At 31.9% G+C, this 20,170-nt stretch overlaps 1 protein-coding gene across 1 annotated transcript in view; it reads right to left on the reverse strand.

The window, feature by feature from the left end:
• The window catches only part of inaD (inactivation no afterpotential D), a 649,339-nt gene that overhangs the window by 211,692 nt on the left and 417,477 nt on the right, over positions 1 to 20,170 (reverse strand). The window contains exon 10 of the mRNA XM_035090055.1: positions 11,662 to 11,733. Within this exon, the coding sequence (XP_034945946.1) occupies positions 11,662 to 11,733 (72 nt within the window). The remainder of the gene's footprint in view (positions 1 to 11,661; positions 11,734 to 20,170) is intronic.

A 20,170-nucleotide genomic window follows, 5' to 3' on the forward strand; every position in this document is an offset into this window, starting at 1 on the left:
GATATACTATGCTTGGAGGTCACTGGGTTTGCAGTTATTACGATACAAGATCAATTTATATTTTTGATTCTAATAATTCCAAAGTTGTTCACTTTCGATTATATTTAGAACGGTTATACCCTGATTTTTCATTTAAAGATAATCCAATAATTATTCCGGATGTTCAATAGCAAAAAAATTCATTTGATTGTGGTGTTTTTGCAATTGCATTTGCTACTAGTCTTGCTTATGAGAAATTATCACAAAATTTAAGATATGATCCAACATTAATACGGAAACATTTATTACAAATTTTAAATTCACAAATAATTACAGAGTTCCCAAGTCAAAACGTAAGAGAATATAATGTCAATATAAATAATAAGATAATTAATTCAAATTGTCTTTTCAATTTTGATCGAAAAAGTAGTTTTAACACTGCAGTAGCATCAGTTAATGCCGAAGAAGAAAAAATAGGTATGCAGAAACATAAGCGATTTTCTAGTAGATCATCAAAGAATTGTAGTTTCATAAGTTCAAATATCTCCCCGCTAGATCATGACTCTATAAGGATTATTAAAGAAGGTGAAAAATTGACAGATATAACTTCATATGAGCTATTTTAGCATGTTAATAAATACGTATACTACTTTTTCTCATCAAGACACGTTACTCGTTCAAAGACCTGAAAAAATTGTACCTATTGATTTATGGCAAAAACATATTCAAGTATTATATAGTAGTTCTAATGAGCATTGGATATGTACGTATTATGATGCAAAAAATATTTATATATATATATGATTCACTGAATAGTAAAACATTAAATTCGTACCAAAAGATTTATTTACAACATTTGTATCCCGATTATTCCAAAAATAAAAAGCCTATATACTTTTTAAAAGTACAGCAGCAGCCTAATTTCATTGATTGTGGAGTATTTGCAATCGCTTTTGCAACGTCACTGGTATTTAATCAGAAACCAGAAAATTTAACTTATGATCATTCATTAATGAGGAAACATTTATTAGAGATGTTTGAATCACTAGCGTTAGCCCATTTTCCAGTAGTTAGTAATGAGCATACAAAATTACAATTATCAACCTTAGATGAACTTAATAAAAAAGAAAAAGAAGCACTTAGAAAGCGATTGAGTAGATTGAAATTCAAAAATAATGATATTTTATCACAAATCGAATCCAAAAACATTGATAAAAATCTCGAAGGATTTGCAGAATTGGAAAAGATTACACTTATTAATAGTAAAATAGAAAAAATGAATAAAAAAAGAAAGTTTTCTGAAGTTGGTCATTCAGATAATAGTTCGAATAAAAATTTGTATGATAAGAAGAAACATTGCAATGATAATGATATTTATAATAACAAATTCTTCAGTGATCGAAAAACATAATGAATTATTATCATTAAAATCTAATAAGAACGATCAGAATGGAAATAACGAATTTCAATACCAGGTAAAAAGCTTGAAGCATGATGATAGCATTGATACACAATCAATCAATAATGATACTGTAAAAACATTAAATGTTAATCATACATTACCATCAGTAACTATTGATAAACTGGATCAAAATAAAAATAAGGAAATACAAAGACAGGTTAAATATTTTAAGTATGATGATGCCGTTAGTACACAATTGACAAAAAATAATAAATTAAAAAGCTTAGATGACAAGTTCTGTGCAATAACTTCTCAAAGATGTGATGTAAGTGAATTCCAACGAGTTGTTCAAACATCATCAGTTGTTGACAAGACTAATACAATTACTAGCACATTGATCAACAAAAATACAATTCAATCAAAAGCAATTAAAATGACACTTAATAAAGAAATCTATATCAGAAAATTACAAACAGTTTTGGATAATGATACTTCTTTGTTAGGTGATCCTATAGAACATCGACTATTATCTGAACGAATTATTAATTGGTGTTTTTCTCAACGAAACATTTATGTTAATCAGACGAAAAATTGTATTGATCAGCTTAGACAGAAGTCTAATTATTATTATACTATTTATCGTGTTTCTAAAGGAATCAACACACAATTGAAAAATTTATGTGGAAAATCCCTTCACACTCGTCCAACAGAACCTTACTTTCGTGATACTGCATACTTATTGGTGAATAACGAACCAATTATTGTTAATCATCAACGTCAGGCTTCTAATATTTTACAAATTGAAAAATGTAGTGATCACAAAATTCGATGGAAATGTGACCATAATTGTAAAATGTACTATATTACCAAAGATAATGAACAGTTTCAGAGTAGTACAACAAAAAACTACGACCAATTTATAAAAAACCGTGAACAATTCATTATTAATGTAGTAAAAATGTATGTTACTTTTCTTGAGAAAATAAAAACCCTTACTTTTAGTAATGTTCGCGAAATTCTTGATCAACTCTTTGTAAAACATTCTTTTGGTAAACTTGGACATTTAGAGAGCTGTTACACATTGAGCAAACCTTGTGATTGTTTATTTATTAGTGTTTGGATATTATCACCTCATTATCCAGCAGTAAGAGCTATAAAGTCATTGATTTATCGAATGAAACTGATAGTACAAAATTTAGTTGAACTAGATCAAGCTTTTGAAAATGCTGATTATGTGATTTTAAAAAATGTTTATGAAAATATGCTAACAACAGGGAATATTTATGTACAAAAGAAAGAAATTATTTGTTTAAATGAAACTCAGATAAGTGATAATTACAAAAAAGCTTTTACTGCTTTATGAGAAGATCAATGGATACACCTCGTATTGTATGCATGTGTTGTCAAAAATTATGTTATGAACGAGATACTCAGGATATTAATAAATTATATAAACCAATTTTTGATAATGTATTATATAAAGATCTTTTGAAATATTTAGGTGATACTAAATCAACAATAAACACTGATTTTATGTGTAAATATTGTCTCAACAAAATTCGTAATAATAAATGTCCACCTACTTGTATGATGAATCATTTGGAAGTAGGTAGTATTCCCAATGAAATGATTGATCTAAATGTCTACGAAAAACTTTTAATCCAACGAGCTAAAACATTCTAAGTAGTGCGAAGAATGGGAACAGTATCTAAGAAATCATTACCGAATCGAATAAAAATACAAAAATTCAAGTTCAACAACAGAACCAATCAATAAAAATCATGAATTATATATTTTAGTTAATGCACTTTTCTCTAATGATTAAAAGATAAGGCAAAGTTTAGTGAATATGAACAAAGTTTTTGAAGCTTTAAATTGGCTCAAAAATCACAATCCTCTATATTCAGAGATAAAACTACCAATGTATTCTGAACATTTACTTGATCATTTACCGTCTGTGGAATATCAGGTAGAAAAGTCAAATTCCCAAATCAATGCAGATAATGGAACACTGATATTACCATCTAGTCATTCAAAATCTTTGGAACATAATGATGTACAAGACGATGAAGAGATTGTAAAGTCACTATTTTTGACTCAAGTAACAGATCTCAAGGAAGTTCAAGAAGAGTATACAATCTATCCTATGTATAATAAAAGATTAAATCAAGATTCAACAACTTTATATCAGATGAAAAAAATTCGTGAAGATCCACTGGATAATCGACTTATAACATTAGATTTGTTATGTTTTCCCGATCTTCATCCTTTAGGAAAAAATGGAGAGCATGAAAACGATCGAGTCTTTCGTCTTACTGACACTGAATATGCGAAACTACGTTTAATGTCTGTTGATGCACGATTTCGTCTTAATGTACAATATATTTTTTATTTACTCAGTAAAACTTACATACGTCAGATCAATAGGAAAATTAACGACGATTTTTGAGCGTTTACGAAATACTCCACAATTCTGGAGTCGTCCAAGAAATGATTTACGATGTATGACATTCTATTATGGACCAGCAACTTGGTTTGTTACTTTATCGCCAGCAGAATATAATTGGGATGATCTTATTCAATATGTTCGTGATATTAATAGTCCGAATTTCGATAAATTATCAAAAAATGAAGTTCTAGCATTAGATCCTGTTTCTGTATCTCGATTCATTGAGAATAAATTCCAAGCAATGCTCCAATTTCTTTTATCACAAGATCACTCAATTGGTGAGATAGAACATTTTTTTTGGCGACGTGAATATCAAGGTAGAGGAATACAACATTTTCATTGCATATTTTGGGTGAAAGATGCTCCTATCTTGGGAAAAAATACAAATCAAGAAGTAATTAATTTTATATTGAAGTATTAACTTGTAGCATACCAGAAAAGAATATTTCACCTGAACTTTACAGAAAAGTGAATTCGTACCAAAAACATTATCATAACAGTTACTGTTTACGAAATAAAAAATGTGGTAATGTAAAATCAGTATGTAGGTTTGGATTTCCTCGACCTATGACTGAAAATTTTGTTTTGCGTGATACTGCTGAGTCTATTGCAGGTAGAAAAAATTTGAAATCAAAAAGTCGTCTCTATGATCTTATGCGTAAACCAAATGAAATATATATCAATGATTATAATCCTATCGTTTTGTGTGCATGGGAAGGAAACATGGATATACAATTTATTGGAGAATCTTCAACTATATTAATTCAATATTGTACTAAATACTCATGCAAATAAGAATCCGCCAATTCACTTGAAATATTAGATAATATTAATTCTACAAAAACTTTAAATCAAAAATTATGGAATATTGCTTTTCGTACTTTAAATCACTGGGAAATTGGTAGTCTTGAAGCTGCTGATACGCTTTTGGGCCTTCCTTTGTATGGTAATGATTCAAACACTACCATCAAATGGTTGAATGTATCAATAACAAGAAATAGAATTGTAAAAAAATATAATACTATTAAAGGATTAGATCCGGATTCAGAAGATATATTTTGTGCTTCTCTAATTGATGATTATTATCCGAATCGACCTAAAGAACTAGATGATTTATCATTATTCAATTTTGCTACTTGGTACGACGTCGTGAAAGTAAAACCTGTCAAAGAGAAAAATGTTGAAATTTACGAAATTGGCAATTCATTATTTTTAAAGAAACGATCAAGAGGCTATTTAATTAATCATTTTCAATTCAATGTGGAGACTGAACCTGAAAAATACTATTATGCATTACTTTTACTGTATAAACCATGGAGAGATATCGATGAATTAAAAGATAACTTTCATACTTATACTGAAGCATTCGCTGCAAATATTCATGAACTCGAAGACGCCGAAAAATATCATGAAAAATGTACTGAATTACGTAAAGGAATAGATACTATCAAAGAAACCATAGAAAAACATTTGCAAAGTGATGAGAAATCTATTCAGCAACCAAAAAAAAACATTATTCATAAAAATGATAAAATTACAAATCAGTTAGATTCAACAGATGAAATTTCGCTCAATTTAAAATATAATAAACAAAACGTAACAGACACTGATTTATTGAATATGACTTCAGCCTTAAATGAAGATCAATTACGAGTGTTTGAAAAAGTTAAACATTCTATTGAATCAAAAAATGAAATTCTACGTTTATATGTAAGTGGTGCTGGTGGTACAGGCAAAAGTTTTTTAATTGATGTAATAAAATGTTGGATAAAAAAAGAAATGAATGAAAATGTTGTTGTTACTGCTCCTACAGGGATTGCAGCATTTAATGTCGATGGTATTACAATATATAAAGCATTTCAATTACCAGTTGAACATGGCCATGCCTGCCAGTACTATCAGTTATCTGATAATGCATTGAAGGCATTACGCTCCGAGTTTAATGATGTTATTTTAATCATTATTGATGAAATATCGATGGTATCTAATATCGTTCTACTTTATATTCACTTGCGTTTGATGGAAATTTTTAATACTGTAGATCAAGTCGACGGTTGGTTTGGTAAAGTACACATTCTTGTGTTTGGAGATTTGTTCCAACTTCCGCCGGTTCGAGAAGATCCAGCTTTTGTAGATTTATCGCCTCAAAAAATAAAAAAATTTTTAGGTTCTCTAGGTAATTTTAATCTTTGGAAAAATTTATTTAGTTACGATGAATTAGTAATAAATATGAGACAAAGAACAGATCATGAGTACAGTGATTTGCTTACTCGACTTCGAACCGGTGCTACGACTTCTTATGATATTGAATTATTAGAGCAACGGAAAAAGGTTATTACCCATGTGAACTCGAATATTAATGATAGAATAAAAGAACTATCTGACTATATTACCAAATTACCTAAGAATACTGTCTGTTTGTTACCTACATGCCGTCAATGTGATATTCTTAATTCTACAATGCTAGAACAAATTTCAACTAAAGAAATTATGCTTGTAGCTTATGACATTATAGATAGTCCAAATCAATTGAAGAAAAAAGTAGAAAAAATGTTAAGAAAATTAGAAGACGATGATACAAGGACTGCTGGACTTGCTAAAATAATTAAAGTTAAGATAGGTGCAAAGATAATGATAAGACATAATATTGACGTTACTTTAGGGCTTGTAAATGGTGCTATTGGAGAAATTGAATCAATCTCAGAATCAACTCAAAATCGACAAATTAAATCTATTACTATCCAACTAGCCGACAATAAGGAATATACCATTGAACGAATGAGTGCTAAATTCCGAGTAATGAACAATGCTTATGTTATTCGAAAACAATTTCCAATATGTTTAAGTTATGGTATAACTATCCATAAAAATCAGGGATTAAGTTTAACAAATGCAGTTATAGATGTCGGTGATCATATATTTACGTCTGGGCAAACTTATGTAGCACTTTCACGATTAACTACATTAGAAGGCCTTCGTTTAATAAATTCGATCCTTCACAAATCAAAGCTAGCCCTTTAGCTATAGATGAATATAATCGTTTAAGAGCAAAATATAAATCTGAATTACTAGAAATTACATTAAACGAAAGACGTCGAATGAAAGTAATCGATTTACAATAGGCTGTAAATGAATCAGATATTTCTGATAATAATCATAATTTTTCAGAACGTAAATTTTACGATCGAGAAATTACGATAAATGGATTAGAAAACTATAACGGAAGAAGTAGTTTTGCTAATGCTACTATACAATCAGTTTTTAATTGTATTCTTACATCAAATTTTTTTAGCGATCTAACTAGCCACTCCAAGTGCCTTTTGAAACAATTATTATTTAAGTATACAAATAATCACAGCAATTTGAGCACTTCGACCCTGCTCGAAGATATTGGAAATGCTTTGAATACTGATGAAGAGAAGGATCCTCTATTACTGTTTGATTTGTTATGTGAGAAATATTATGAAATTAAACCACTATTCACTAATCATATGCAATATGTGGATCGGTGTAATAATTGTAGTTATATCAATACATACTCAGAGGAAACTATTCGATTATCGTTTCCTATTCCTTCAAGTACAATGAATATTAACAGCTTACTTAGAAACTCTTATTCCCATTGGCTAAAAGGAAAAGGTACTTGTCCGAAATGTAATCAAGAAACTGAATGTCAACGTAAAATTACTATATCTTTTACTGGACCATTCGTTGTTATTTCTTTAAACATATTTTCTGATGGTAAAAAAATCGATAAAAATTATACTAGAGGCATTCTTCAAGGTACGTCAATGGAAAAAATAAATATTGGTGATAAAATATACATGGTGAAAAGCGCTGTATTCTATTAAGGTAACTATATATCGCAAAGTCATTTCTACAGTATGATAAAAGAAAGTACATCTTCGAAGTGGGTTAAAGTTGATGATTTAAATTATGAGTATGAAAGATGGCCAGTCAATAGTAAACGGGCTTATGTTTTATTTTTATACAATAAAAATTCTAAAATTTCGAAAAAGGTATGAAGTGTCTCACAAAATAAAGAGTAAAATTAATTTGTAAATTAAAACAATTTCATTGATAGATATGTAAAATTACCCACAGAATTGAAGTTATATATTCGTTCTTCTTAAATATTTCAATGAAAGTTCACTGATTCATTGCCAATTGAAATTATGCAATAGAAAAATATATATATTCAAGTAATCTTATAATTTTGATGATTATTGAAACATAAGAAATAAATAGTCGGGTAAGGGATGGCTATACGGGGAGGAGGAGGCCATTGGAAAATAGTGTACTATTATGTACAAAATGTACTTTTCTTCGCAAAAAAAGTGTTTGATCGCTACCATCTGTAGCATTAACATGAGCTTCTTTTTCAAGCAAAGGTGTAACCATGCTTTGATTTATTACGTGATTTGATGGATTAAGTTTCATAGAATAATGTTGTTGCAACAATGTTCTAATGAATTCCACATCATATTACCTCAATTTCGCTTAACTCAACTCGAATCAACTTCCCTCGGTGGAAACATGGTCAAAGTAAAAGCTTATAGCTTGATATTTAAAAATTGTAAAGTTAATATTTACAACTCATATTGCGGTACTGCTTTTACACTTTGCAATTATCAAACTTGATGATTTAGAAACCATGACGATGCTATTCGATAAAAAAGTTAATACACCTTAGTAATAAACAGCATCATAATCCGGTCAGAATTGCAATCTTGAATCACAAAACAGAAGCATTAAATTTACTCATGGGAAGAGCAACTTTTATGAGGAAATTCAAATCCATGGTTACTCTTGACCATCGAACATAGAGAATCACTATCTTTCCACCGAAAGAAGTTGATTAGAATTAAGTTAAATAGAAAGTAGTGTTTTTACCGTAACAAAGCATTTGATTTTGAGCAAAGGTATAGGATGTAATATTGTATATATCCTAAAATCCATTAAGTACTATAGACTAAAAATAATACATCGACTTTGCTCAACGCAACTCAAACCAACTTCTTTCGGTTAGAACATAGACAAAATAAGAGTTCGTAACTTAATTACATTGATTACGCACATTTTGCAAGCGTTAAATTTAATGATTCAACGATTATGGAAATGCTATTGAATAGAGGGGCTAACATAGATCTCATAAATGATCAGCAGTTTATTGAAAAAATAATTGAAATCCGTTAAAAACAGACATCTGTGGATGTCTGTAAAAAATGGCGCCAAGTCCACATTCAAATGATCATCGAATGTTCAATTCAATATTTTTACATACAAAAAAAGATTTAAGATCATAAAATTTCGCCAAGTCCTGTTTCCATTTATGAGAAATATTTCGATATTTCCAATATCTGTAGTTAAGAAAAAAAAATATAACTTTTTTGCCTTAATCATTGTATACTTTTAAAACCGACATTTCACGATGTCGGCAAAACTTTGTGCTATGTACATACACATGTCAAATGGTGTTAGATATGAAATAATTTCCATGTGATTAATTATTTAATTCATTAATGTTTAGATGACAAAAACTTCTGAAATCACGTATAATGTCGAATCGCTTATAAAATTAACTACAACTTTTCTTTATTCTCAACTAATAATAAAGAATAAAAAATTCTTTAAGTAATCTCCAAATATCTACAAAAATATATCTCAAATAAGTAGATATAAATTAACGATGACTTTGAAACTGATTTATATTAATCTCAAAAAATATTTTTTGAAAAAAAATAATTGATACGACTTGGCACAATTTTAACGTTCCTTCTCGAAATATCAATCCACAAATATTTCCGTAAGAAAGATTTGCAAAAATTGTGCCTTAACTATAGATATTGGAAATATTGAAATATTTCACATAAATGGAAACAGGACTTGGCGAAATTTTATGATTTTAGATCTTTTTCTGTATGTAAAAATATTGAATTGAACATTCAATGATCATTTGAATGTGGACTTGGCGCTATTTTTTACAGATATCCACAGATGTCTGTTTTTTGCGGATTAGCAGTACAACGAAAAATTTATAAATATTCTGCAATTTAACTATAATATAGAATTATATTCTAGAATACTTTCTGAATGCTCAATAAAAATTTAGAATACTCATTCCAACAATGTTCTGATTCTGTACTGATTATATTGATGTCAGAATAATAATCAGTGAAATAAAAAATATTTCAGTAGGTTCAATGTCATATAAGAATAATTAAAAACGTTCAATAGAAATTCAGGAAACTCGTTTAAATAAGATGTTCTGATTTTATATTGATTATATTGATGTCAGAAAAATCAGTACAAAATCAGTGTAATAGAGAACGTATCAGTAGATTCAATAGAATGATAGAAAGATTTCCGAGCATTCTATGAAAATTTAGAATACTGATTTTTAAAATTTATTCGAATTTTATACTGAACATATTGATGGCAGAATGGACAGTACAAAATAATAATGATTTCAAGATGTTCAATATAGAATCAGCATAGAAATTAAAAAATTAATACATTCAACATAAAATCAGTATTGTTTTAGAGTACTCAATATGGATTCTATATGAATTCAGTATATTCAATATAAAGTTATTATAAAAATTTTGACTCGGATTTTTGTTTTTTAATGTAGGTAGGAAAAAAAAATATTTCATATATATATACGTACAGAGGAAAACATATATTGAAAGAAATTCGAAAATATATCGAAATTACTAAAACATACTAATAGTGAATGAACATAGAAATATTAAATAATTGAAGTTATCTCGGAAATATGTCAGTGATAGCTGTGAAATATTCTTTAACAATTAAAATTAATAGAAAAAAAAGGGGTTTTTTTTTTTTAAATATGAAAATATAGTTACCGTGACTATACTATACTGTTTACATTCAAAAAAGCTTATGGCATAGTGCATTAATATTCATTATACCGTTCACACGATATGCCATCGACGGTGTAGAAAAGGCTGTTGACATTAAAGGATTCAGGAAATTATCGAACTGTCTGAAAAATATACCGCATATAGTCTACCGCATACAGTATAAACTGCGTACAGAGTTGTGTTATACAGATACTTCCGCACTTTAATGTTAATTATATAGACAAATAGACTAGAACTATCATATCATTATCATGTGACTTGACGTCTGTTTTTTAGTATACTAAAAAAAAAGATCAATTACTGCAAAAAAAATTTCGTAACGATATTCGTTTTATCGTATGACTTAAACTAAAGTTTCGTTATCGTAAACAAATGTTTAGGTACCATAGAGAAAAAAAGTTTTCATGTAGAGAGCATACTAACAATGATGGTAGAGACAAAAAATGCCTTAACCTGATCAATACCACTTCAAAAATTTAATTAATTAATTTATTTGCAGCATTGTGAATTAAAAGGAATTTAATTTCATATTATGAAGAAGGCATGACTCTCGCAGATTTCTATTATCATAAGGATACTATTTAATAAGGATAATTTTGAACTTTATATTCTTAGATAAAAATACGTGTATGTAGTTCACACACATGCAGCTCGCACGTGTACTAACGTATGCAGTCGAATATCGAATTATAGCTTCTGCAGCATTACTTAAGTATCGTTCAACGCAGTTTAAGTCCCACAGCAAAACAAATTTGAGTCCCACGGCAAAACTATGGTTTTAGCTCTCTAAAAATACGTACTTTTCCGATAAAAATCCCTCTCTCCTACGAGAGGAATACCCGTCAGAATAAAACATTCTTTTTCTGCAGTTATTAAACTTTTTTTTCTGTGTACAGATTATATTATTTTGTAATTTAAGATTTAAAAAAAATCAATATACATACCTGTTCATACGTTGAATCTAACAATGTGTCCGAATTTACTGCCAAAATCATGTCACCAATTTGAATGCCAGCCTACAACAATTAAAAAATAACGCATTAAAATAATTAAATATATTATCAGATATTTGTGATGAATAATTCTTCTTAATTAAACTGTAATCACTGATTTTTAGATCGAAATTTTCAAGAAAATTGATTATTTTATTACAGTTTACTTTTTATTTTTTTTTGGTACGAACAACCAAGAGCAGATAATAGAAATTTTTTTCATTTTTTTGTCTGAATAATGATGTCATTGCACGGCGCCTTTAGTAAGACAGCAGTCGGTGTCTTGTTTGCTGATCTTTATCGAACAGTAGCTTCAACCTAACTCGTTTATCCAAACACAAACTTCCGTCATAAACCACCAAAAATGCGAAAGTTCATGGATTTTTGACGGTTTATTTGTTTATTAATAAGACGATTGACCTCGGAAAATTCACGCGTAGCCCTGAAAAACACTTGTAAAAGTGTCATACAAAATTTTACGAAGCGTGGGCTATTCAAAACGTCTCTCTTTTCACGATGAATTAATCTTAGACGTAAGCCAAAATTTAATTGATTATATTATGTTATGTCATTAATTGTTTGCAGTATATATGTGTATCCAAGTTTTTCGAGACCGTGAGAATTATCCTATTTGCGTTTCTCTACCTGACAAAGGAAGCCACTGTAGGTGTCATATCGTCTTTGATATCATTAATGTACGGCCCAGTATATTATTCATGCTGGATCGCTATAATCTATTCTGTTTTACTCTTCAATGGAGCGTACGGTCACGACGAAACTTACCTGGTTCGACCCTAAAATAGTTTAAATACTAAACGAGCAAGAATAAATTAACAAACGTTCGATCTATATAATAATAACAAAATTAATATAATTAAATAACAACTAGTATTGAACGTCACATCTCTTACGCATTTTAAGATTAACTAGAACTCAAAAACCCCTGTACCCTATAAATAATTAGTTAAATGCTGAGAGAAAATTTATTCTATGATTATGCTCCCAACTATAACAATATCTATTATTGTATCGTATTCTTCTTTTCTATTTAATAGGTTATGAGCTAGTAGATTCCTGCACCTTTGTTAGCATGATTTGTAGAATTATGTTTCATAATAAGACATTGCTCGAAGATGACTCAAATAGTAATTTCCTAAATTAAATGAAGAGATAAAGATCGCTATGTGATATGTAGGAAAAATTCCGTTTTTTTATTATTTATAAAAAATTTAATCGTTTTAAACAAAAGGAATAGGTTTCTATCCATTTCATGAGGCTTATAACTTTATTTCAGTAGAAGAAAAAATTACGTATTGTACGAACTGAGATATATAACATAGATCCTGTATTGTTTATGACAAATTTAATTGTTTTAAGCAATTTACATAAACAAAACGTAGCCTACAACCTTCTTAGTAACCTTCTCTACGTGCCTGCAATGTTTGGTTGCATTCTGATTAGTTGTTCAAGAGACGAGCGTGGACAGACATATAGACACCAGAAATTTACATTTTAGTTATAAATATACATCATTCTTCATATTTAAAAATTTTATCAACTTATGTTTCACATAATTTAGTTTTAAAAATCATCCATAAGTAAATAATATTATATATGTTTTCGCTGAATATTAACGAATAAACGATATAAATCATTAATTCGCTTAATCCACACTCGGCATCATTAATGCCTGGTCGATCAAAAATTTTGATACCATTCGAGCAATTATCGATGAAGGATTTTTTTTTTTCAAATAGAAATTCCACATTTAAATTACTTTAGAAAGTTTATGATTAAAAACCCTTTTAGATAGTCCCTATAACAATAGACTATCCGCACTAAAAAATTTTTGAACCTTAAGGCTGGGCTGAAGTCACGAAGGCGACTGATTCCCCCTATCTAAATACATTTAATCGTAGGTTTCTAACTTCTCCGCGAATTTATTATCCAATTAATTTTTTTAATAAAGAAATTAAAAAGAAAATTGAATAATTAGAAATTGATTTTCCGCGCTTCAATTTCAAGATGGCGGCTACAAGGTAATGAAGAGAAATCGCGAATTACTTATTTTCTATCTAATTCCAGCTCCTGAACGTTGTCTAGCACACTTCTTGCAACATTTTTGAGCATAAAAAAATTTCTTTCAGGTCATAAAATTGGATAATTACGAAGAAGTTTGGGATGATTATTATCGGAAACTAGTTCAAAGAAGTTGTTCTGACTTCGAGTCGGCCGGACGAGCAAACAAAAAACTAGTGGACTGTAATAATTAAGAGCAGAATAACGAAACAGGTTGGATACTAGAAGGTTGCTTAAAACAAAATAGTTTATTAACACCAAAACTGTATGGTTTTTTCACTTTTATTAACAATTAACAATTACTAGTACAAGAGAGAGAACTAATCGCTAAGGTTCATTGAGTTGTCCGTAATTCAACTATTTTTTCACTTGAAGATTGTTTGCTAGTTAATGTTTTACCAAAAAAAACCGTCTCAAAACAGTGAATAGCAACATTCACGGTATACACCAAAGTTGTTCGGGTGTGCGATGTATATGTGAATGTCCGTGAGGCTCTATGGCGTTGACGCCAGTTCAGCTTCGCGCCCAAAGACACTACAACTGACTATACTGGACCACTGGTACTGATGAGAGTAATTTTGATGGTTCAATAATGTTCACGAGAGTTGACTGTGTATGATTGAGATTCTTTGTTCTCAAAAAAAAGGTGAGCTGACTGCAAAACTGCGAATTGACTGAGTAATTTTCTACAAAGTTGACCGCGTAATTTGCTTGGAGCTAAGTGACGCCAACAAGCACGCGGTCGAATTACGGACAACTCAATGAACCTTAGCGATTAGTTCTCTCTCTTGTACTAGTAATTGTTAATTGTTAATAAAAGTGAAAAAACCATACAGTTTTGGTGTTAATAAACTATTTTGTTTTAAGCAACCTTCTAGCATCCAACCTGTCTAGAGTAGCGGTAGATACTCGGCGCCAAGTGCACTTTCACCTTTTCCCTCTCTCTCTCTTTCTCACTAGCGCGCTCTTTCCCCCATGAGCGCCGAGGCTACCGACTACTCTATACACGAAAAATTTTGTGTGACGTCATCAACGCATCTTTATATGCAAATATCTTTATAATTGCTACATATTATGATTTCATATTTAATAGGTAGTTATCTTATATCATGAGCTTCCAATTAAACGTTAAACGAGAATTTTTTATTAATTATTAACGGAGTTATAAATAAGCCACGCCCCTAACAGCGATATTTCTGCTATTCACGATTTTTTCGCTCGCTGTTTCACTCTATTTAATCGAGCGCTCTATCATGTGTTCTCTCTTACTGAATGTGTCTTTTGTCACTTTTTTTCACATTGGGCTCCCTACAGTGCCCTCTTTCTTGCGTTACGTATTGTTATCACTCTCTTTCACATTAACCTCGTAATATTTCCTTCTCTCTTGCCTAACCAAGAGACATCTATGTTCTGAATAATGAAAAATGTTTCCCGCGTGTTGTATATCGATTTAAATAAACTTTTTTAGGAATTATTGGTAAAGAAAAGTTTTAAATGATCAATGAAAAATAAGTGTTTGTCGAATAATAACAACAAAAGAATATGATTAAAAAAAGTAAAAAGTGTTTCCCGCGTGTTGCATATCGATTTTAATAGATTTCATTTGGAATCATGGATAGAATGATGTTCTAGATGATTAAAAGAAAAAACAATTATAAGAAATAGAAAAAAGTTCAACAAAATAATGTCTTATAGAAATAGTGAAAAATATGATATTTCAATAAGACATTATTTAAAGCCAACCACAAAATTTATAACAATTTTAGGTAGTTCCTATGCTACATAGGTGTATTTTCTGCTCTTTTATTACTTTGCCAAGCCAGTTTTCTATTTTTCTGAAATAGAAAAAAGTTCAACAAAATAATGTCTTATGAAAATAGTGAAAAATATGAAATTTCAATGAGACATTATTTTGTTGAACTTTTTTCTATTTCAGAAAAATAAAAAACTGGCTTGGCAAAGTAATGAAAGAGCAGAAAATACACCTATGTAGCATAGGAACTACCGAAAATTGTTATAAATTTTGTGGTTGGCTTCAAATAATGTCTTATTGCAATATCATATTTTTCACTATTTCTATAAGACATTATTTTGTTGAACTTTTTTCTATTTCAGAAAAATAAAAAACTGGCTTGGCAAAGTAATAAAAGAGCAGAAAATACACTTATGTAGCATAGGAACTACCTAAAATTGTTATAAATTTTGTGGTTGGCGTCAAATAATGTCTTATTGCAATATCATATTTTCCACTATTTTCATGAGACATTATTTTGTTGAACTTTTTTCTATTTCAGAAAAATAAAAAACTGGCTTGGCAAAGTAATAAAAGAGCAGAAAATACACCTATGTAGCATAGGAACTACCGAAAATTGTTATAAATTTTGTGGTTGGCTTCAAATAATGTCTTATTGCAATATCATATTTTTCACTATTTCTATAAGACATTATTTTGTTGAACTTTTTTCTATTTCAGAAAAATAAAAAACTGGCTTGGCAGTTAAAGACTTTGAAGTCTGCCTAATTCAGTTTCAAATGTTCTTATGTATGAACTATAATATATGGAACTGTTGAAAGAATTTAAAAAATTGGGCCAAGTTCCATAGTTTTCTGGTTTTGAAGATTTTTTTTTTTGTACTTCAAAATTAACTGAAATTTTATAAGTCAATAGTACATTGCTAGTTCGAAAAAATTATGAAAAAAGACGCAGCTAACTTGGCGTTTTACTTGATTTCACATGTTTTTTTGATCTTACCTTTTTTCCATTTATACTAATTTTACTTGAATGTGGACTTGGCGCCAGTTTTTACAGGCATTCCTAGATGCCTGTTTTGTGCGGATTTCGTTATTCTGCTCTTAATTATTACAGTCCACTAGTTTTTTGTTTGCTCGTCCGGCCGACTCGAAGTCAGAACATTTGGTCCTTCGAGCCGGATGAGAATGGCTTGGATGCATATTGAACAACTCTAGAAGGTTCTAGTGCTTAATAATTTTGTGAATATTTTGTGAAATGTTCTATATAAATTGCTTGGAATTTAGATAGACTCAAATAACTTTCAGTGTTAGTGTGTAAACAACCTTACAGACAAAAGGTGTTTACGCATTCCAGTGCCCAGTGACACTCATCCTTATTATTGATGTGCAGTGGTGCTCAGTCTGGCCAATTTGGACTTCTTTTCAGACGCTTGGCGCGCATTTTGGTCAGAGTCAAGATAGCCTTGACGCAGTCAACTCACGAGTAAATAAACATAGTATTTAGTTAGTGTAGGATCCTTAGTGTGAGTGTAGTCACCTCAAATTATTAAGAGCTCGTAGACTCAGTTAATTAATTTGTGTGATTCTTTTGGTGTTGAGACTTTATTGAAAGCCCACCATTAGTATCAAGGTGACAGCAGACAACTCTAGCATCAGTTTTTGTGCATTTTTTTTGTGATAAGAGCAATTATAGTGACATTAGACAACTCATTTAAGTAAATCATGGCAGATAAACGTGTAATTTCTTCTGCCAAGTCGGACTACGTAGATGTAGCTGACGACAACGACTCAATAGAGGGTATGGCCCAGGCCAAGAACCGCAGCCAACTCAACCAGGTTTACAGCCATCAACCTTCCAGCAGTGAGGTGATGACGTGCCATTTCCACAGCCAACTCCAGATCACACGTATTCATCTACGCAGACTTCTCATCAGGTAACTCATCATCACAGTCAACTTGCTGCAGTCAACTCTGATTATGCTTCAGTAAAGTCGTCAAGTGGTGGTGTGATCACGCAACATGCAGACAACTCAACAATCAATGGTGATGAATCATGTCAATCTACATGCGCTAACAGGAGTAAAGAATGCTTCTCTGATGACTCGACGGAAAGGATGACCTTAGCACATGAGGATTCGGCCTCAGGAGGGTTGAGGGTCCTGGAAGAAGAGTCAGAAGGTCTCGTTCGATCTCCTACAGCTGAAGAACAGAGTCAAACTCACACTAGTCAACTCTCAGACGACTCACATGATTCAACAATCACCAAGAACAATACAGACAACTCAGAGATTCATGGACGATTCTCTTCAGCACTTAGAGGAGCAGAAGAGACATGTATTAATGAGTCTTCAGATCACTCAGACAGCTCAGCAGTCTTACTCGCCACAGCCAATGCAGTATTACTCTCAGACTACTCTCAGCTTCCAGTAAGACTCCTGATAGACTCAGGGTCTGAGCTGACGTTCATCTCATCAAGTGTGGTAAAGACTTGTCATCTCCAACGTCGTCCATCAGTGATATCAGTGCTGGGAATTGGTAACGAACCAGCTGTACAAACGAGAGGAGTGACAACAGTGACACTTAGATCAACTCACACACAGGAGCAAGTTACAATTAATGCTCATATCCTCAAATGTGTCACTGGTACTTTACCAACCAGACAACTCAAGGAACTCAACTGGTCAGCTCTCAACTCTCTTCAACTTGCTGATCCAGACTACTCAACTCCAAGACCCATTGATATCTTAATACGAGCAGATTGTTATGGTCTGATTGTGGAGGCGGGCATCAAACAATTTCCTCAGTCATCTCTAATAGCCCAAGAGTCAATCTTTGGATGGATGCTCATTGGAATGCCACAACAGACAAGATGCTAAACTGCAAGAACTCATCACGCAGCCAAGGTCAGCTCATACCAGCAAGTATCTGATCCCTTGACAAAATTCTGGGTTCAAGAAGAAGTTCCAGATACTTCAGCCAGCCAACTCAGCCCAGATGATCAATCCTGTGAAGATCATTATGTTACGACTCATTCAAGAGATTAAGATGGGCGATATATTGTGAGAATACCGCTAAAAGCATCACCATCTCTTCTAGGCAACTCATCAGCGAGAGCTCATCAGTGTTTACGACACATGATCAGACGACTCACAAAAAATAACTCATATGCACAACTCTATCACAACTTTATGCAAGAATATGAGTCACTGAACCACATGAAACGAGCCAAGGCAAGTCCAGTCAACTCTCCAGTGTATTATTTGCCTCATCATGGTGTCTTAAGAGAAGACAGTCTTACTACAAAACTCCGTGTAGTATTTAATGGCTCTAGTCCATCTTCTAGTGGTCTATCAGTGAACGATATTCAACATACTGGTGCCAAAGTCCAGAAAGACATTGCAAACGTACTCATTTGGATCAGACAGCATAAATTTGTGTATACATCAGACATCACAAAGATGTACAGGCAAATCAAAGTCCATCAAGATGATTGGGATCTCCAGAGAATCCTGTGGGTGGACGAGCACTCAAAGATCATCCCATATCAACTCACAACAGTCACGTATGGTACCAGATCAGCTCCCTTTCTGGCTGTTCGCACAATGATCCAGCTAGTGAAGGATGAGGGTCAAAAATTCCCTCTAGCTGTTGATCCACTATTAAAAGGAAGATATGTGGACGATATTTTTGGAGGTGCTGACACAGTGAGTCAACTGATAGACATCTCAACTCAAGTCAGACAACTCTGCATGGCAGGTGGTTTCCCGTTGGTGAAATGGCACAACAACTCAATCCAATTCCTTCAGTCAATCACAGACAACTCATCAGAAGAGCAGATTCACTCATTTGAGAGCTGTAAAACAAAATTACTTGGCGGGCTCTCGTGGATCCCAGCGAACGACTCATTTAAGTTCAACTCAAAACCTCCACGTGAGAAGTCCAAGCTCACAAAGAGGATAATTTTATCAGAAACAGCACAACTCTACGATCCACTTGGATGTCTAGCACCTTTCATTGTCAGAGCAAAGATGTTGCTACAAGAAATCTGGCTAGATAAACTGTCATGAGATGACCAAGCCCCAGATCACATTATCACCAAGTGGACCAGCTTCAGATCAGAACTCTCACACGTTTTAGACCTCTCAATTCCACGATGGTTAAAGATTACTCAGAAATCTACCGTGGAGCTTCATGGCTTTTCAGACGCCTCACAACTAGCTATGGCAGCAGTTGTTTATATACGGGTTACTCATCCAGATCATGGAACTTGTTCAACTATAGTCTGCTCAAAGTCTAAGGTTGCTTCATTGAAGAAGATGTCTATTCCTAGACTAGAACTCACCGCAGCATTGCTGCTTGCCAGACTAATCACTTATGTAAGGAACAACTTAGACATTCAGCCAAGTCAAACGGTATGTTGGACAGACTCCTCAGTAACAGTGACCTGGATTCAGTCTCACTCATCCCGTTGGAAGGAGTTTGTAAGAAACAGAGTATCAGCAATTCAAGAGCTCACTCCAATCAGCGTTTGGAGGTTTGTACCTGGCAAACAAAATCCAGCGGATTGTGCTTCTCGAGGTATCAGCATATCCCAGCTTCGGAAGCACCCCCTGTGGTGGACAGGTCCACA

The sequence above is a fragment of the Chelonus insularis genome, unplaced genomic scaffold, assembly GCF_013357705.1.
Source record: "Chelonus insularis isolate UGA/USDA-ARS -01 unplaced genomic scaffold, ASM1335770v1 contig_72_pilon, whole genome shotgun sequence".
Lineage (NCBI taxonomy): Eukaryota > Metazoa > Arthropoda > Insecta > Hymenoptera > Braconidae > Chelonus > Chelonus insularis.